Here is an 18776-nt window from a genome sequence, read left to right as displayed (position 1 = left end):
AAAACAATTACCAATAAGGATGGTAGTGGAATGATAAATACTTTGTACTGCTTCATCTTAACCTGAAAGCTTGGATTCAAGTCATGTGTATAAACTTGTCTTTTTAGGGAATACTTTACCCCGATGCAAGTATAAGATTGTTAGCGCAGAAATGGACTTGGTGAAATGAGCATTGCAATTGGCATTGCATTAGTTGCAGCTGTCAGAGGAGTTAGTTACAGTTAGTTACGAGTTAGTTGAAAGTTAGTTAAAACAATTAGTGGGAAAGTGCATTATAGAGAGACTGAAATTAGCATTGTTGCTAATTAGATGTGATATAAATACATTGCTACATTGTAATTTGATTAATTCATGAAATAAGATCATTTTATTCTCTTTTCTCATATCTCCTCTAGCTAATTTTCTCGGTTATACCTTGAACTAGCTATCATCTTCTTCGAGCTTAGCTCCTAGACTAACAAATTCCATTGCGATCTTCCCTGATTGTATCAATTGATATCAGAGCAATCGATTCTCAGAATAATCAACAAGACTCGAACCAAAAATCAAGACAAACCAGTCAAGGAAATGGAGGACAAACCGTCTCAGATTCAAGAGCAGTTGCACAAGGTGATGGACGGCATGGTAAGCATGAGTGAGAGGAATTCACAAGTTGATAAGGAATTGCATGGCCTTAAGAAAGCCATTGGAGTCATCACTCAAAGAGGAAAAGAATAAATTGTAGCCGAGTCTTCGATTAACAGAGGGGAACCAATAGAGGTTTGAAACAAGAAATCACACAGTGGTTCTGCTCATCAAGGAAATGGTAACTTCTTTACTCGATTCTCAAAACTAGATTTTCCTTGATTTTCTAGTGTAGATTTGCGTACATAGTTGTATAAAGTTGATCAATACTTTTCTATGGATGAGATTCCATTTGAACAAAGGGTGAAAGTAGCATCTATTCATATGGATGGTGATGACATTGCTTGGCATAGATCTTATGTAAAATCTAGAGCTTCTACTATAGACTTACCATGGACTGAATATTTACTAGCTTTGAATTAAAGATTTGGGGATAATTTTGAAGATCCTATGGAGGCTTTGAAGAATTTAAGCCAAACTGCTGGGGTTAAGGAATATCAAGCAGAATTTGACAGATTATTAATTGTTGTTAATCTGACAATTGAGAATGCTATTAGTTATTTTTTAGGGGGACTTAAACCAGAACTAAATAAAGCTGTCAAAATTCAAGCACCAAGAACTTTAATGCAAGCATATAAGATTTCCAGATTACAGGAGGAAGTTTTTGATGCCCAAGCCAAAATCTGGGGATTGAAACCTATTTCCAGATCTTTTCACTCTAACTTCAATCTTATTTTACCTACTCCAATTGCCTTCAGATCACAGAACAACTAGAAAACCTTTGCACCAAACCCCACTCACCAAAGAAGTACTGATATCAACCCAAACAAACCAAATAGATTGGGAATGAGGCTAACTGCTGCTGAAATGGATGAAAAAAGGCTAAAGGTATGTGCCTCTTTTGTGATGAAAAATATGAGATGGGGCATAAATACAAGTCTAGGAAGCAGTTGTTTATGGTGGAGGTGTTAGAAGAAGAAGCAACCACAACAATTGAGGTTGAAGAGGAGGTATTGATCCAGGAAGTTGTAGAACCTGGAAATGAATTTGTGACTATATCCTTGCAAGCTTTTACTGGTGTGTCTGGATACCAAACAATTAGAGTCACGACTATCATGAGAAGAATCCCTTATAAGTTTTGATTGATACTGGTACTACACACAACTTTATTGATCAGGAAGTTGCCAAAAAACTAGGGTGCCAATTTAGCTATATAGTAGACCAATCTATCAGTATAGCTGATGGTAGAAAAGTACATATTGTTGTTGTATGCAAGAACCTACAATGGCTACAGCAAGGAACAATATTCTTATCGGATTTCCTATTGCTACCATTAGGGAATGTGGATATAGTACTGGGAGTGCAATGGATCAACACCTTAAGGAAGAATTATGTTTGATTTCAGGAACAGAACTATTGAATTTGTATACCAAGGCAAGAAGCATGTACTGAGGGGTGCTAACAACCAATTTCAATCAACTAAAACAATTTCCTTGCCCAAACTAAATGACTCAGAAGCTCAGTTTTTCATGATGTCATTGATGGACAGGGATGCAGAAGGGAAGCAATGCCATAACATACAAGCCACACAGGAAGTTGTACTTACACCAGCCTTGTCTGCTTTCATCAAGCAGTACTCATATATTTTTGAAGTGCCTACAACCTTAGCCCCTCATAGAGGCTCTTTTGATCACATAATTCCTTTGATAGAGTCTGAAAATCCTGTGAACAAAAGACCATATAGATATCATGGAATAAAGAAGGATATCATTGAGAAGTTAGTTCAAGAAATGATGGATCAATGGGTAATTCAATATAGTACCAGTCATTATGCATCACCTGTTATGTTGGTAGGGAAAAAGGATGGTAGTTGGAAGTTGTGTATTAATTAATGGGAGTTGAACCACATGACAGTTAAGGATAAGTTTTCTATACCCATTATTGAGGATTTTCTTGATGAATTAGGGGGCGCAATTGTGTTCTCTAAGATAGATCTTAGATCAGGGTACCACCAGCTAAGAATGGCAAGAGAAGATACCCACAAAACAACTTTCAAAACTCATGAAGGCCACTATGAGTTCTTAGTTATGCCTTTTGGGCTCACTAATGCTCCTTCATCATTCTAAAGTCTTATGAATTCTATTTTTAAACCCTTGTTGAGAAAGTCAGTCTTAATATTTTTTTATGACATTTGATTTACAGTAGAAGTATGTCAGCTCATGTTGATCATGTGAAAGTTGTGTTTGAACTGATGCAACACTATCAGTTGTATGCTAAGATGACCAAGTATGCATTTGGTGTATCTAAGGTGGAGTACTTGGGTCATTTCATCAGTGATGAAAGGGTTTCAACTAATCCCAAGAAAATATTGGTTGTATAAAGTTGGCATGTTCCTTGCAATATTAAGCAACTGAGAGGATTTTTTAGCCTTGCTGGTTACTACATGAGGCTCATCAAATGGTTTGGTGCTATATGCAGGCCATTACATGATCAACTTAAGAAGGAAGGCTTCTCTAGGACTGAAGAATACACCGAAGCGTTCAACAAGTTGAAACAAGCATTAGTTTCTGCACGTATTTTAGTAATGCTAGATTATGCTAAATCTTTTGTTGTGGAAACTGATGCTAGTGGGAAGGGTATTGGAGCAGTTCTAATGCAGCAAGGGTATCTTATAGCTTACATTAGTAAGTCTTTAGCTCCCAGACACCAGGCAATGTCAGTCTATGATAGAGAACTGTTGGCACTCTTCTTTGCTGTTACCAAATGGTCTCACTACCTGCTGGGAAGACCATTCATTGTGAAGACAGATCAGAAGGCAGTGAAACATCTGTTGAATCAGCATGTTCATACTGATTTTCATGTTGCTGGTATCTCAAAGGTCATGGCTTTTGATTTCTTTATTGAGTACAAAAAAGGGGTGGAAAATAAGGTTGTAGATGCCTTATCCAGGAAACTAGATGCTGAGTTGTTAGCTCTTTCCTTGTTAACTCCCAATTATTCCTTGTTCCTTCAGATTGAGGACACTTGGCTCATTGATCCAACATTGCGAATGATGATCACTAAACTCATCCTATATTTGGTGTAATAATTAACCAAGGTGAAAGAGCAAGCTTGTGGTTGGTGATAATGTGCAATTAAGAACCACTATCATTGAACTTTGGCATGCAACTCCTCAAGGAGGTTACTCTGGTATGGATGCCACAATTAAGAGACTGCAATACTTGTTCTTTTGGAAGACTCTCAACCAGGATACTAGGTTGTACATCATCAAATGTGATATATGGCAGAGGCACAAATATGATGTTGCTGCATCTCCTGAATTGTTGCAGCCTCTACCAATTCCTGAAGGAGTTTGGGCTGATATTTGCTTGGACTTTATTGAAGGTTTACCTAAGTCCAATGACAAGGAGGTAATTTTGGTTGTGGTGGATAGATTGAGTGAGTATGGCTATTTTATGGCCTTTTCCCATCCATATATTGCTCAATGTGTAGCTCAATATTTCTTGGATAACATTTTTAAACTTCATGGCATGCCTGTTACATTAACAAATGACAGAGATCATGTATTCCTCAGTGGCTTTTGGCAAGAGCTTTTCACACTGCAAGGTGTCCAATTGTAGAGGTCAACTGCTTACCACCCTCAAACTGATGGCCAGACAGAGGTTTTGAATAGAACATTGGAAACTTACTTAAGGTGTTTCTGCTTTGATAAGCCCCATGATTGGTCCTCTTACTTGTCATTAGCAGAATGGTGGTATAATACTTCTACTCATACTGCCATCAGATGCACTCCTTATGAGGTTTTGTATGATCAAAAACCTCCTATTCACTTTCCTTATATGGCTGGTGAGGCCACTTCTGATATGGTTGACAGGTCCTTGGTAGTTAGAGAGGCAATGATTCAGTTGCTAAAATTCTATATCACACTTGCTCAACAAAGGATGAAGGACACTGCCAATAAGCACAGAACAAACATGTCTTTTAATGTGGGTGATTAGGTCTACTTGAAGCTCCAGCCTTACAGACAAGTCTTAGTTCCTACTTGACCCTTCAACAAGTTGGCAGCTAAGTATTTTGGCCCATATCTTATTGTTGAGAGGATTGGTGTTGTTGCCTATAGGCTGCTACTTCCTGCTGATGTGCTAATTCATCCTACCTTTCATGTCTCTCAACTTAAGAAGTGTATTGAGATCCCTACTACCATTAACCATCCACAAATTTTCCATCTTTCCGGTCCATATTGCTTTATCCATGAGTCTGTATTGGAGAGGAGAATGGTTAAGAAAGGCAACAAAGTTGTATGTCAAGTCTTAGTCAAATGAATATGCATTGATGATGCAAAAGTTACTTGGGAGTATTTGTCTAAATTACAACATCGATTTCCAGCATTCCATCCTCGAGGACAAGGATCATCTTTAAGCGAGGGGTATTGATACAAATATAAGATTGTTAGCGCAGAAATGGACTGGGGAAATGAGCATTGCAGTTGGCATTGCGTTAATTGCAGTTGTCAGAGGAGTTGGTTACAGTTAGTTACGAGTTAGTTGAAAGTTAGTTAAAACAGTTAGTGGGAAAGTGCACTGTAAAGCGACTGAAATTAGCATTGTTGCTCATTAGTTGTGATATAAATACATTGCTACATTGTAATTGGTTTAATTCATGAAATAAGATCATTCTTTTCTCTCTTCTCTTCTCATATCTCCTCTAGCTAATTTTCTCGGTTATACTCTGAACTAGCTATGCTTAGCTCCTAGACTAACAAATTTCATTGCGATCTTCACTGATTGCATCATACCCCCAATATGGGATTTTTTGGTATGAATTCGAATGTAGTTGGACCCCGATATAAATAATGAAGCGGGAAACAACAAAAAAAAAAAAAAAGGTTTTAAGTCTTAGCTAAAAACGGATAACAAAAGGGAGACCTTGTAAAAAATCAATTTCTTCGGGTGGACAGTTTAACGTTTAACTATAGAAAGCTACATGTTCCTACTAAATTTAAGTCCCATTTATTTTATTTAATAGTAGTATTATTGCGCTGAAAAAGGTATTTGCACTTCAAAAAAGTAGCGAAATAATTATACAACATGGTTTGTCTTAGGCAGCATGTATATTCTTTTTCTCTTTTTGAGAGGAAGCAGAATGTTTATTTCAGATCCAATTGCCGACAGTGTTTTCGTATGTATAAAAGGAAATACTAATCTAAAATAGAAGAATTAACCCAAATAGTCGCCCACCCAACCACTTAAACTAAAAATAGTCGATGAATGTATAATATATGCATAATTGTGTATAATCAATATATAATCTATGTATATGGATAAAAAAAGTAAACAATGAATATGACCGACTATTTGTGTAAAAATTCCTTTAAAGTATCACAAATTTGACGAATTAATTTGACCATATCTCGTCCTTTTAAATGACATTCTGATTGTAGCAAAGCAAAGAGCTGAATTTATTGGTTGGTGGTAATTAAGTAGTAATTCTATAAACACTTTGAATAATTATTGTTACAAATATCAGTGTCTAGAATATAAAGTACAATGGGTAGGTTGTGTGTCGTTGTGATAAGATATGCTTGGCATAAAGGGAGAAAGAATTGAAGTAGAAAAGGGAGAAAATCTAGTTGCTCTAACCACCAACTTTAGAGGAGTTTATCTTTTTGAAGAAATCAAATCATATATAATTGATGTCGTTCCATGCAACTTCTAGTTGCTTGGAATAATTGATAGTAATTGATTAGCACAATTCTTTCGTTCCTAAGTACAAATAATTACTTTTTCTTCTTTCTTGGTGAGCTAATAGTGCTAATTATTAGTTACTATATTTGTTTTTTATCATTTAGTGTTCAATATACTCACTGATTCAACAAATTTAGATTGCACAGTGTTAAGCACAATTAAGAAGAGGGAAACACTCCCTAGCACAATTAAGAAGAGGGAAACACTCCCTACCAATGATTCGAGTTAGGTACATTTCAATTATTAGTATTTTTTTTAGTTGCATAATAATAAGAAAATGTAGAGGCTCTGGATTTCTTTCCCCCGCACCTTGCTAAAGGATTCTCGTCTTCTCCTGCATGTCCTGTTGCACATGTGGTACGTACCAGCATTTGTTCTTGATATGACTTTTGGTTGATGGTTGAACAACGGAAAGCATGGGAGAAAAAAATATACGTAACGAGCGAGTTCAGTCGAAGAGCGTAACGAGTCTAAGGGACTCAAAATTAAAATTCTAAATAAAGTTAAAATTTTCTTATATCCATACCATCATATTCCTTGCTTTTGTTGTACATAGTAGTGCTAATTAGTTTTTTAGATAAGCTTTACACCCATAATTGCACTCTATATCAAAGGCGGATCCAGGATTTCGATTCTGTGGGTTCAACTTTAAGTTTTTTAGCATTGAATATTTTTAAAGTTATGTATTCAAACCACCTATCATTTTTTGCAATTTTTATGAAATTTTACACATAAAATTATGCTCCGCGACGAAAGTAATGGGTTCAGATAAACCCGGTAGCCATACTCTACATCCGCCCTAGTCAATATGCCATTAACACTTTAGAAAATAATTAATTTCAACTTGAACCCCCAAAATATAGATTGGTAGTGCTAACGAGGGAACATTTTCCACCAAGCAATAGTAGTATATATCTGCATTTTAAGAATTTGACTTAAATATTTTAAATATTTGTACTTTGTTTCGACAAGATTAATTGAAATTACACTGGCATCTAAAATATTCAAATCGAACAAAAAAATAAATAAATTATACGTATGAAATTAAAGTCTCTTAAATGTTTCATAATTGAGCTTCTTAATAGCTCCACCTATCTATTAATAGTGTTTGATAAGACCATTAATTGCCTGTAATGTTAGGCCAATTTTGAGTAAAGTGCTATGTTATGGAAAATTCTAATAATATATTTGCAGTTACTTAAGGAAGTAGGCAATTTTCCATCAAAAAGTGAATGAATTCTTTGAACAAAAGATTAAATAATTGTTACTTGTGAAAAAAGAATATTGCTAAAGTAGTGTCTAGCAATCAAAGGTCATATTATTATGATAATAAAATAGGAGACCTTATTAAAGCTTCAGATTATAATGATTAGCGTTTAACCAGCGTGCTATTTTGTAGCTAACTTTTAAAATATATTAGACATTAAAATTATTTAAAAATAGTCTGTATCACAAATTTTTTATATCTTTAGTGTATAAATTTGTCCTTCCAATGAAAAAGATGCCCCGATTCAATTCCAGCAATCATTTAACTAATTTATCTTTTTTTTTTTTCGTACACATTGAACACTTTCTTTTTTTAAACATATCTAAAATTTGAAAGTTCATAAAAAATATTAATTACTTTAGTCCCTCAAATATTGACAATTTATAATTTTGGTCATTGTAAGAACATTTAACATTCAATTAATTGAAATATAATTTTGATCCCTCTACTTTTGAATCCTCACAAATATCATGAATTATATGCCATTACATCATTTGACCAGCCATATGCAACTTAAGTTTGTATTATTATTCCATAATTGATGATACTACTATTATAAAAATAGTCAAATGTAACATAATTTCATTTTTAGAGGGACCAACATACACATTTTAATAATGGAAGGTTAAAAATATTTAGTTTTATATCACAAGGACCAAAATAACCAAGGCACCAAAAGTGATATTATCGCAAAATTAAAAAGTACTCTCTTTGATTTAATTATGTGATATACTTTTTATTTTAGTCTGTTCCAGAAAAAGTACTTTTTTTGTATTTAAAAATAGTTTAATTTTAAAATAGCCAAACAAAGCCACGTAAAATTGGACGGAGAAAGTATGAAAAATGTTAGTAGTACTTGCTTTGTGCCAAAAGAATAAAGTTGTTCACAATGCGATGATGAGATTTTCTGAATTTTAATTTAACTTGAATATTGATTTTTTTATTTTAAAAATAAAATAAAAAATAAAAATACATAAAAAGTATTATAAATTAAACTATTTATAATTCAAAGTATCTAAACAATGATAAAAAAATTGTACTAAAAGAAAAGATTGTCCAACTTTGTAAATTGGAATAATATCATATAAAGGAAAGCGCAGGAATTATCAGGTAGTAAAATATTTTTATTTTTACATTAAATTATTGAATTAAAAAAATTAGAAAAATATTTGACAAAAAAAATGTCTCTAGTAACTGATTGGATAACTAAAATATAAAAATGAAAACAGGTATTAAAAAATTGATAGACTGAAGCATCCTAAGAAAGCAAGATTTTTTTTATTATTTTAAAGCAAAATTTTAGAGGTCAAGCACGTTGTGACGACGTGCTTTATCCTTACTGCCCTTCCAAACAAGATTGCTAATAACTTTTTAATTTCACTTTAATCATTAATTTATTATACACTGATCTCCTAGGTAAACAAAAACTAATTAATTAAATTTTTTCAGTTAACACGGGAAGCTACTGCCGCTACCATTTAGTGCAAGTAAGATAAACTTCGCACCTGTTTATGCCCGCAAATTACACAAAATAATAAATCGTACTAAGTAAATTTTATGCGACGGGCTCGACCGAGAAAGTATGCAAGTGAGTTTCGAACCCTAGATCTCCCATTTGAAAAATTTCCTTGCTCAAGCAACTCAATCACCCGAAGGGCAGCTAATTAATTAATTATCCAGCTGAAATATTTAATAAAATATTAACAAGATATGTAAAAAAAAAAAAAAAAATTTAGAAATCCTAAAGATACAAAACACGGGACCCACTTTCTACCTCTCAGGGAGTGGACCCCATGTTTTTTGCAGAAGGACCACATAATGTTAGAAAAAAATAAACACAGAAATTAGAAATTAGAAAAATATGAAGAGTTGAGAATAGTTTGTGTCCCTTTTCTCTCTTTCTTTTTTCTTCATCACATCTTTGTTCACCGAAATAGCATAAGCAGCATACTATGCTCTTCTTCTTCTTCTTCTTCTTCTTCTTATTTGAGAATCTGAAGCCATTATTTACTTGTAAATTTATACAAAGTTTTGAGCTTTAGATCTTTCATTGTATCTCAGTTGATTTTTCAGGTAAAAATGTCTTCTTTTCTATTTCATATTTTCAAGATTTGCTTGTTTTGTTTAGCTTTCAACTTTTTGTTCATAGTTTTAGACACCCTTTTGCTTAATCTTTAGTGGGGTCTCTTTAGTTAACCTTCTTTGCATTCATTTCTAAGCTTCTCTTTTTATTTTTTTAAGCATTATTTATTATTATTGTGTGTGACTTTATGTGCTTTTAGATTTGTACTGAAACTTGTAAGTTTATATTTTGGTTCCTTCTAATGGGAAAGTAATGTTTACTTGCTAAAGTTTTGCATTTAGTTCTTTTGGACTTCTCATTTGATAATTTGCTTTTCTTGTTGTTTTCTTCATTTTTGTGGGGTTGAGGTCGTTTTTTTATTTTCATTTTCTCTTGCAGAAATGGTGGAAGTTGAAAAAATAAATACTATATTGAAACTATTTTTCTTGAAAGTTGTAATCCTGTGCCTATTCTGAGGATTTTGATGTACTTCCGTTAAACTGGATTTATGCTATTTAACTGAATGTATCTTCATAGCTGAGTAATAAGAGGCAGAGACATGATTTGATGTTTATGGGTTCTGAATTTGCCACCGAACTCATAGCTTGTATTAGTTATTGGTTTTGCAATTAAATTTTTATACATATTTATGGATTTTTTAAATAAAATACAACGTATAAGCAAAAGCTACTGTCTATCCTCTGGCTCCGCCCCTGGCCTGAGTTAGGCTTCTAAGGACAGTTTGAAAGTTGATGAAATCTAAAACTTTGCAAGTATTTAACAACATCCACTACTTTATTTAATGAAAGGAGATCTGGTATAGTGGAGTCTTAGATATTGTGGTTCTTGACCGGGCGTCTATAATTCTGTTCTCTGTTAAATGAAATGCTTGATATTCATCCATCTAAGTATCCTCATGTTTTATACCTCTTCTGTGTGTTTATTTTTCACATTTTTTTATGGTTATGATTATGATTATTAAGGAATACAAATAGCTGGTATTTTACTTATTTTCTAATTGAATTTAACAATCTTACAGGTTGAATGGTAGATTGAAATTAGAAATTTGGATTACATGTGAGTGAAGGCTGAAGCTCATGTGCGGTTGTAGAGGTTGTCGCCAGTTGAATGATGGTTCAGTTTAGACTTTCAAAACTATTCCTTTTACCTTCTGATTGCTGAGTGCTCGTTGGTTTGTCCAGATAAGTTCAAAGCGATGGGTTCGTTTGCTGGTAGTTGTGAAATAATTGAGGCCAAAGATGAGCTGGATTTGTTTCAACATTCTGAAAGGTCTCGTCGAGTACGAGAACTGGGAAGAAAGCAGAAGCCTCCTTTGGTTAGAAAAGGACATAATAAATTCTTAGAAGATGATATTAATCAGCTTTTTGAATCTATCAATCTGAGATCATCAAAGAGTCTTGATTTGTCAGATCAAGTAATAAGAAGAGATGCCTCAAAAAGGCCAATGAGGGGCGGCGGATCTCATTCTCCAGGAATTGGGTTTTCCGAGCCAGTTTCTTTAAAGCAGGCATTACGAGGTTTGTGCATTTCGCAGGCGGCAGAAATGGCCGCGACGAAGCGGTTATCCAAGCCACCGGGTATACAAGATGAAAGCACATCAGGAATATTCGACAAAGTGGCCCATTACCGCCAAGAACTGTACGTTAAATCAGCAAACCATAGTCCTCATTCTTCTCCGCGACTTGTCATTAAGCCAACCATCTCAATGCGCCAAAATCACAGAATAGTGCCAGCAGAAAGCACGTCTAACTCTTTCCAGAGGACGAAGCCTCAGTACATTGGAGAGCCCAAGCTACAGTCACCAGGTCAAACCACCCTTTGTTCTCCTAAATATGTTAGCAAACAGACTATTAAAAGTGCAGAGTCCATTGCCAAGCAAAACGAGAGAATATTGCCGGAAGAAAATGTTCCAAACTCCAGTAAAATGGTTTCTCAACAGCTTACACAAGCCAAGTTGAGGTCACCAAACCAAACTGCTTTATCTTCGACTACACTTGATAAACCGGTCATTATGTGTGCTGAGTCAACCGTGCGGCGAAAGGAGAGGATGGTTGATGCACCAATTACTGAGTGTTCTAACACCCCTAACCAGAAAAAGGAGAATGCATCTGCTTCGAAGCATCATGAGATTAAATCTGTACGAACTGTGTTAATTGAGGAAGAAGCCGAAACTTCAGCAGCATCCTTATCTTCATTTACCTCTGGTAATGATGTGTTGGGGTCTGGACCAAAAAGTTTGCAACATAATTCTAATAAAAGTGTTGTTACATCATTTAGGATTGCAAACAAAGCAGCTCCTAAGCTGAGACGGAAAGCCAGGTTGCAAAACGTGTCTTCATCTAGTGCCACGAGAAGCAACAAGGAGACTAAATCAAACAAAAGCAACTCTCATGCTGTAAAGCCAACAGCAAAACCAGCAGTCAAGAACAAGGCCCTTGTCAAGAAGAAAGTGAAACCGGAAACAACAGTAACATCTGGTACTTTTAATCTGACCTATGAAGTAAATGGTCCAGTGGAATCACCGAAGCAACTTATCTGCCAGAAATGTCAGTGTTCTCTCAAGAATGTGGGAAACGGTTCTACAATCGCTGAAGCCAGTGAAAATGGCAGTGACTGTGGTGCTACTAAACCAGGCTTCGCCAGTAATGGCCATAAACTCAATAAGCCGTCAAAGTGTAGAGAGCAAGGGGATTTTTCACAGAGCTCAAAGAGTAGTATAGGTGATTACAGTTGTAGCACAACAATCAGTGATGAGAGCAATCTAAGTGGGTCCAGTACTGGGAATAGGCCGCACATGTCTAAAGATGGCAAGTGGGCGGCTATAAATCAGGTGCGGAAACATCACGGATTCTTAGGGTTGAGTCATTTCAATTTATTAAAGAAGCTTGGTTGTGGAGACATCGGCACAGTGTATCTAGCTGAGCTGCTGGAAACTAACTGCTTGTTTGCAATAAAGGTTATGGATAATGAATTTTTGGCAAGAAGGAAAAAGATGCCCAGAGCCCAAACTGAAAGAGAGATTTTGAGAATGCTAGATCACCCTTTTCTACCAACACTCTATGCGCAGTTTACATCCGACAATTTATCATGCTTAGTTATGGAGTTTTGTCCAGGTGGTGATTTGCATGTCCTCAGGCAAAAGCAGCCGGACAGATATTTTCCTGAACCAGCAGCACGGTATGATATCCTCCAAATTAATAAATTTTACTAAAAACTACTATTATAAAGCTTTGGTAGGAAAAAATTTATTGTTTGATGAAGTGGTAGAAAAGGTTTATTTTCAACATAAACATAACACATGTGCATTTGCTCTCCTCTGATTTCTGGTCAGGGGTGATAAATTGTATAAACTATAAACTAGTCTGAATTTTTTTTCTGGAATAAATGGAGGAAGAGGAATAAGAGAGCTTTTGAAGGGTCGATAATATATTTACATGCGAGGAGTAGCCTCATGTCTCTAGTTTCTTTTTGGTGCACCAGCGAGGTTCTTGTTCGTATAGCGATTGGTTGACTTTTTGTAGAGAACCATATTTTTGTCTTGGTTTCTCTACTTTTCGTATACTACTTGTATACGGGGATTTCTCCAACATTAACAAAACTACTTACCTTATAAATTTTTCTGTGGTTTAGCCTTACAATGTGTAGAGGCTTATTCACACGGCAAATTATTTATTTGCTGGCCAGTGTCTTTTGTTAGGTATATCTTCCTCCGTTCCTCCTAATTCAACCCAACCCTATCCGATCAACCCCCAAACCAAAAAAGGAGAAAGAAAAAGGTAAAAGTTGAACTCCACATTTCAAAAAAAAAAAGATAAAAAGGAAAGAAGAATGAAGATTAAGAATTCATTTGATCGGTAATTATTTAAGTTCTCTTAGATGTGTGTATTTAGTTTATCTGTAGTGAATCATAGTTAATTGATTAATGTAGCGATGCTGTGTCAAAATCCAAAATCTAGGTTCTGCAGAAGTTAGATCACTAACTTTTTGGGGATGCTATATTAATTTTACATGGAAAGAGAGAACTTTCGGACTGTTATTTTAAAAACTGTCCCCGTCGTCAATGACGCTGTCTTTAAACAAAGTGGAAGGAGTATTGTTGACATAAATGTGACAATAATCAAAGGTGGTACATAGCAACATTGTTTTGCATTATCAAAAAAAGAAGCACAGGGATAACAGATTCATTGTCTTGCTAATCTTTTGGCTTCCACATTCCCCGGACCTCACGCATAGCGGGAGCACAGTGCACCAGGCGGTCCTTTTTTTTTTCGAGTACTTTCTAACTCATGGTAATTGCAGGTTTTATGTTGCTGAAGTTCTCCTTGCTCTGGAGTATCTGCATATGCTAGGAGTTGTATACCGGGATTTGAAACCAGAAAACATATTGGTCCGAGAAGATGGTCATATCATGCTTACTGATTTTGATCTCTCACTCAGATGTTCAGTTAATCCGACTCTTCTAAAATCGTCTTCACTCGGGGTGGAGGCTCCCCGGATCTCTGGTCCATGCACGGGTTCTAACTGCATTGATCCGTTTTGTTCTGGACCGTCATGTCAAGTTTCTTGCTTTAGCCCCAGAATTTTACCTGCCACCGCACGAGCAAGAAAACTAAAAGCAGAAGCGGCATCCTTTAGCAGATCACTGCCTCAGCTTGTGGTAGAGCCAACAGAAGCACGGTCCAACTCATTTGTTGGTACACATGAATATTTGGCTCCTGAGATTATTAAAGGCGAGGGCCACGGGAGTGCTGTTGATTGGTGGACCCTAGGTGTTTTTCTTTACGAGCTTCTATATGGGAAGACGCCATTTAAAGGTGCTGGAAATGAAGAAACTTTGGCCAATGTGGTCATGCAAAACCTCAGATTTCCCGACAGTCCGATGGTTAGTTTTCAGGCGAGGGATCTAATCAGAGGGCTTCTTGTGAAGGAGCCTGAGAATCGATTGGGAACGGGAACAGGAGCAGCTGAGATTAAACGACACCCCTTCTTCGACGGCCTGAACTGGGCATTGATAAGATGTGCCATTCCACCTCAAGTACCTGATCTTTGTGACAATATTGGATTTGCAAAACCAGCTTTTCAGGAGAAGAGCAAAATGTTTTTAGAGTATAGTCCCAAAGAGCATTTAGAATTTGAGCTCTTCTAGTAAAGCAATGTCACTTTGGTTAGGATGTATCCTCTGCATCCACCCCTTGTAATTAAATGTCATATAAAATGCTCAAAACATGGAAATTTTCAACTATATTACAAGAATGAAAGTTACATGGCATCCCGACTAATGTTTCTTGTCTTGCAACTAAATTTTATGCTTTATTAATTTTGTCAAATTGAAGTAAGGCCACTTTATGATTGTAGCCAAGACAAGAATGTCATGAATGGTGTTAGCAACCTGAAGCAAATGTTTTCTTTATCTCGAAGTTGATATTTTATTGATAGGAAAAGAAAAAAGTATTTATAGTCGTAATGATATAAACAAGAATACTCATCCGAGCCACATGAACATGTATATATATATTACTGGTTCTGTTCTGGAATCTAAACAAAATTAAGCTCCAAACAAGTTATATAAATCTTCACTGATTATATTTTCTTATGCTGAGATCTATCGGAAACAACCTCTCTATTCTGTAAGATTTGCGTGCATACTATTCTTCCCAAATTCCACTTGTGGGATTTACTAGGTTTATTGTTGTTGTTGTTGTTGTTGTTGTTGTTGTTGTTGTTGTTGTCGTCGTCGTCGTCGTTTTGCACCAACATTAAAAATAAAAACTAATAATAAAAGTATTAAGTTCTCTATATTTTCTATTCGAGTAAGTGTTCTCTATGCTGTTATCTCCTTCAAGTTTTTTCTTCCTTTTTTTTGTCACATCAATTACAAAGCTTACAGGATTTTTTAAAAACCTTTGTTCTCTAAAAACTTCAATATTTCCTAAATATTTTTAAACCATAAAGCTAACTACAAGAAATTTTGGGGGCCCAATAATTTGGGGGCCTAAAGCCAATACTTTATTCGCTTAGGCCTTAAGTCGGCCTGCACGCAGAATCAACCCTAGTCATGAGATGTTGTGAAAATGTTATCAAATTAACATAATAATTGAATTCAAAATGATTTGACATTGTCTCAGCCTGAAAATATGATTAATTTCGTTTAGTTAGATAAGTATATGTACTGATAGGATAGAATGAACCCGAAAGTCATGGCGAAGCAATCAATATTGCTTAATAGGCCATTTCCTATGGACATACAAAATTTTAGGCCAATGGGAGTCCATCAAAAAATTCTACAATATCAGCACGTACTAATACACACGAAAAAGTAGATATAATCATAAATTCATGTTGCGTGACCACGAAACGTCATAAAATATATCAGAAAGTCATGACGAACCAATGACTATTGGTCATTAGGACGTTTCTTATGGACCTATGAAATTTCAGGCCAGGAGTTCATCAAAAAATTATGTAAACAACATATACAACAACAACAACATACCCAGTAATATCCCACACCGTGGGGTCAGGGGAGGGTAGTGTGCACGCAGACCTTACCCCCTACCTTGTGAGGATAGAGAGGCTGTTTCCAATAGACCCTCGGCTCAGGAAAGTATAAGCACCATATTAATAAAAATATAGACAAGAAGGGACAATACCAAAAAGCCATATAAAAGCAGAATAAAAATAACAAGATAATAAGGTGATCAACAATGAAAGAAAATAACGGTTAGTCATAAAAACCTATTGCCAACAGAAAGCGAGACTGAGTGCCAATACTATTGTTATGAACACTCAAGCCTACCTCCTCTACTACCCTTGTTACACCCTATATTGTTTTTGTACGTAAAACTGCGTCGTGAGCAAACTAATGTAGGACCCAAAAAAAATGAGATCATCTTTGAAAATATATAAAGCAATTTAATCATATTACCTCGGAAGTTACAAATATTGAATATCATGAACAACAAGTACAAAGAGGGTTGGAAGGTTTAGAAGCTAAAGGAATTGAAGAAAATAATGTTTCGTCGAAAGCCGAAAAATTGGGAATGTTATAGCATGTACTTTTGGGATGAGACTAGGGTGTTTTACATGATAAGGAGGTTATGTTATTCGTATGTTATGTTTTGAAGTCAAGCGAGTGGTAGAACAAAAGTCGATGAAAGTCATCACAAGTTACGTTCATAAATTTTACTGAAACTTTGGGTCAAATGTAACTGCGATTTTCTCCCAATATACTTAGAATTATGGGGTATTCCACCCATCAAATTAAATATCTATGAGTCTACTTTCCAACGCATTAAACCTTTTATCAATACGATATCTGAGTAGATAGATATGGGCATTTTTGCGAGACTGCGCAGACTATCACCTACTTGCTTAAACGAGAATCCAAAACTGGGCCTGTTCGGGTCGTCCAAAAATGGGCCAGTTCGGGTCGTTCAAAGAGGCCTTTTTAAAGTCCTATCCCCTTCATATATTAGTCTGATAATAGGGCAAAATAACCAGACTCATTCTCTGCAAAACTCCTCCCAAATATTTCCCCCAAACCCCAATTGATTTTCTCCCCCTTTCAAGTTCTAATCGGAGGTAGAGCCTAGAGTTTGAAGAACCAAGATAGGAGTCGAGTTATCCAACAAATAAGGTAAGTTTACTGCTCTCTTTCATCCATTTTTTTCTGTTGTAGATGTATATTAAGTCGTTCTATATTTGTAAGAACTCACGGGACGGTGATCGGAAGCCGTGAGTTCGAGTTATTCACTTGTAGCAGACTGTTTTGTGGTGCTGTTGGGCTGCATGTTTTACTACTGTTTTGTGGAGTTTTGGAGGAGGAAGGGTGTGGAGAAACACCACATAAATGCAGGATGTTGGGCTGGTCGTTCGTCGTAATATTTTTGGGTTGTTGACACTACTACGGTGGTCGTTTTGTGTATGAAGAGATTGGGGTGTGTTGGGCTGTTTTGTAGTATTGTGTGGTGTGCATAAGGTTGGAAAATAATGTATATATGTTGTTATTGTTGTTTTTGGTGTTGTTGGTGTTATCTTGAATTTGGAGGAAGTAAGAATTATAGGGGAAATATTGTCCGTTTTAATACAAAATAAGCATGTCGTTCGTTGTGCGATAGTTATACGTTTCATAACTTAATGATAGTATTATTATCATTGTTGTAGATTAAGGTGAGAAGAGGCGAGTTCAACTTGGTGATTGAAAAGAGTGTGATAAGGTATGCTAAGGCTAAGCCTTCCTTCATTTTGGCATGATCTCGTAGCTACATGTGTTAGTAATGAGACATAAAGAGAAGTTCATATTCATGAATTTATTCACATTATTCTAGTCTCATAAGTTATAATATTATTCCTTATCGAGACTCTATATTCAATTTAGTATTGTCTTCTTCCAGTCAAGAGAGCAGCAAGCCTATATATACAGTATTACAGTATTTTCATTACCATCGAGCTATAATCGATGGGCAGGCCCCTATTGGGCAACCTCTGATCAGATGGAATGTTATATACCAAGCCTATTGTGGCCGAGCGCCTATGAGCGAGCCCAGCATGGTCGAGATACATAGCCTAGTATGGCCGAGCGCCTATGAGCGAGCCTACTACGGCAGAGCAGTTATATATACCGAGCCTTATAAGGCCGGACAATTATTTTACTTACTATATTGAAGGAGTTGAGTCAGTATCAACAGGTAAGTATATCTCCAGATCATCTTTGACTCCCAATTACTTTCAGTTATTATATTATCAGTTCAGTTTCAACTTTCAGTTATGTTATCGCCTTATATACTCGGTACATTATTTTGTACTGACGTCCCTTTTCTGGGGACGCTGCATTTCATGCATGCAGGTTCAGATAGACAGACGGGTATACCTCCTCAGTAGGTGTTTCCAGAGTTCAGCCTGATCGGTAAGCTCCACATCCTTCAGAGTTATCGGGTCTAGGTTTTTGTGTACATCTTCTGTGTGTATGTATATATATTATGGGTAGGTCGGGGCCCTATTCCGATCACAATATATCTATCAGTAGAGGCTTGTAGACATATCCTGTCAGTTAGTGCAT

At 35.8% G+C, this 18776-nt stretch overlaps 1 protein-coding gene across 1 annotated transcript; it reads left to right on the top strand.

The window, feature by feature from the left end:
* Positions 1-9496: 9496 nt before the first annotated feature.
* LOC107796748 (serine/threonine-protein kinase KIPK2) lies at positions 9497-14987 on the top strand. The gene is made up of 4 exons (XM_016619551.2): positions 9497-9708; positions 10737-10810; positions 10900-12895; positions 14018-14987. The coding sequence occupies exons 2-4, from the start codon at positions 10795-10797 to the stop codon at positions 14862-14864; spliced, it is 2859 nt and encodes a 952-aa protein (XP_016475037.1). The 5' UTR covers positions 9497-9708; positions 10737-10794; the 3' UTR covers positions 14865-14987.
* The last annotated feature ends 3789 nt before the right edge of the window (positions 14988-18776 follow it).

Source organism: Nicotiana tabacum, chromosome 2 (genome assembly GCF_000715075.1).
Source record: "Nicotiana tabacum cultivar K326 chromosome 2, ASM71507v2, whole genome shotgun sequence".
In the NCBI taxonomy this organism is placed as follows: Eukaryota; Viridiplantae; Streptophyta; class Magnoliopsida; order Solanales; family Solanaceae; genus Nicotiana; species Nicotiana tabacum.
The sequence above is the reverse complement of the archived record's forward strand: the minus strand, read 5'-3'. Positions and strand labels throughout refer to the sequence as shown.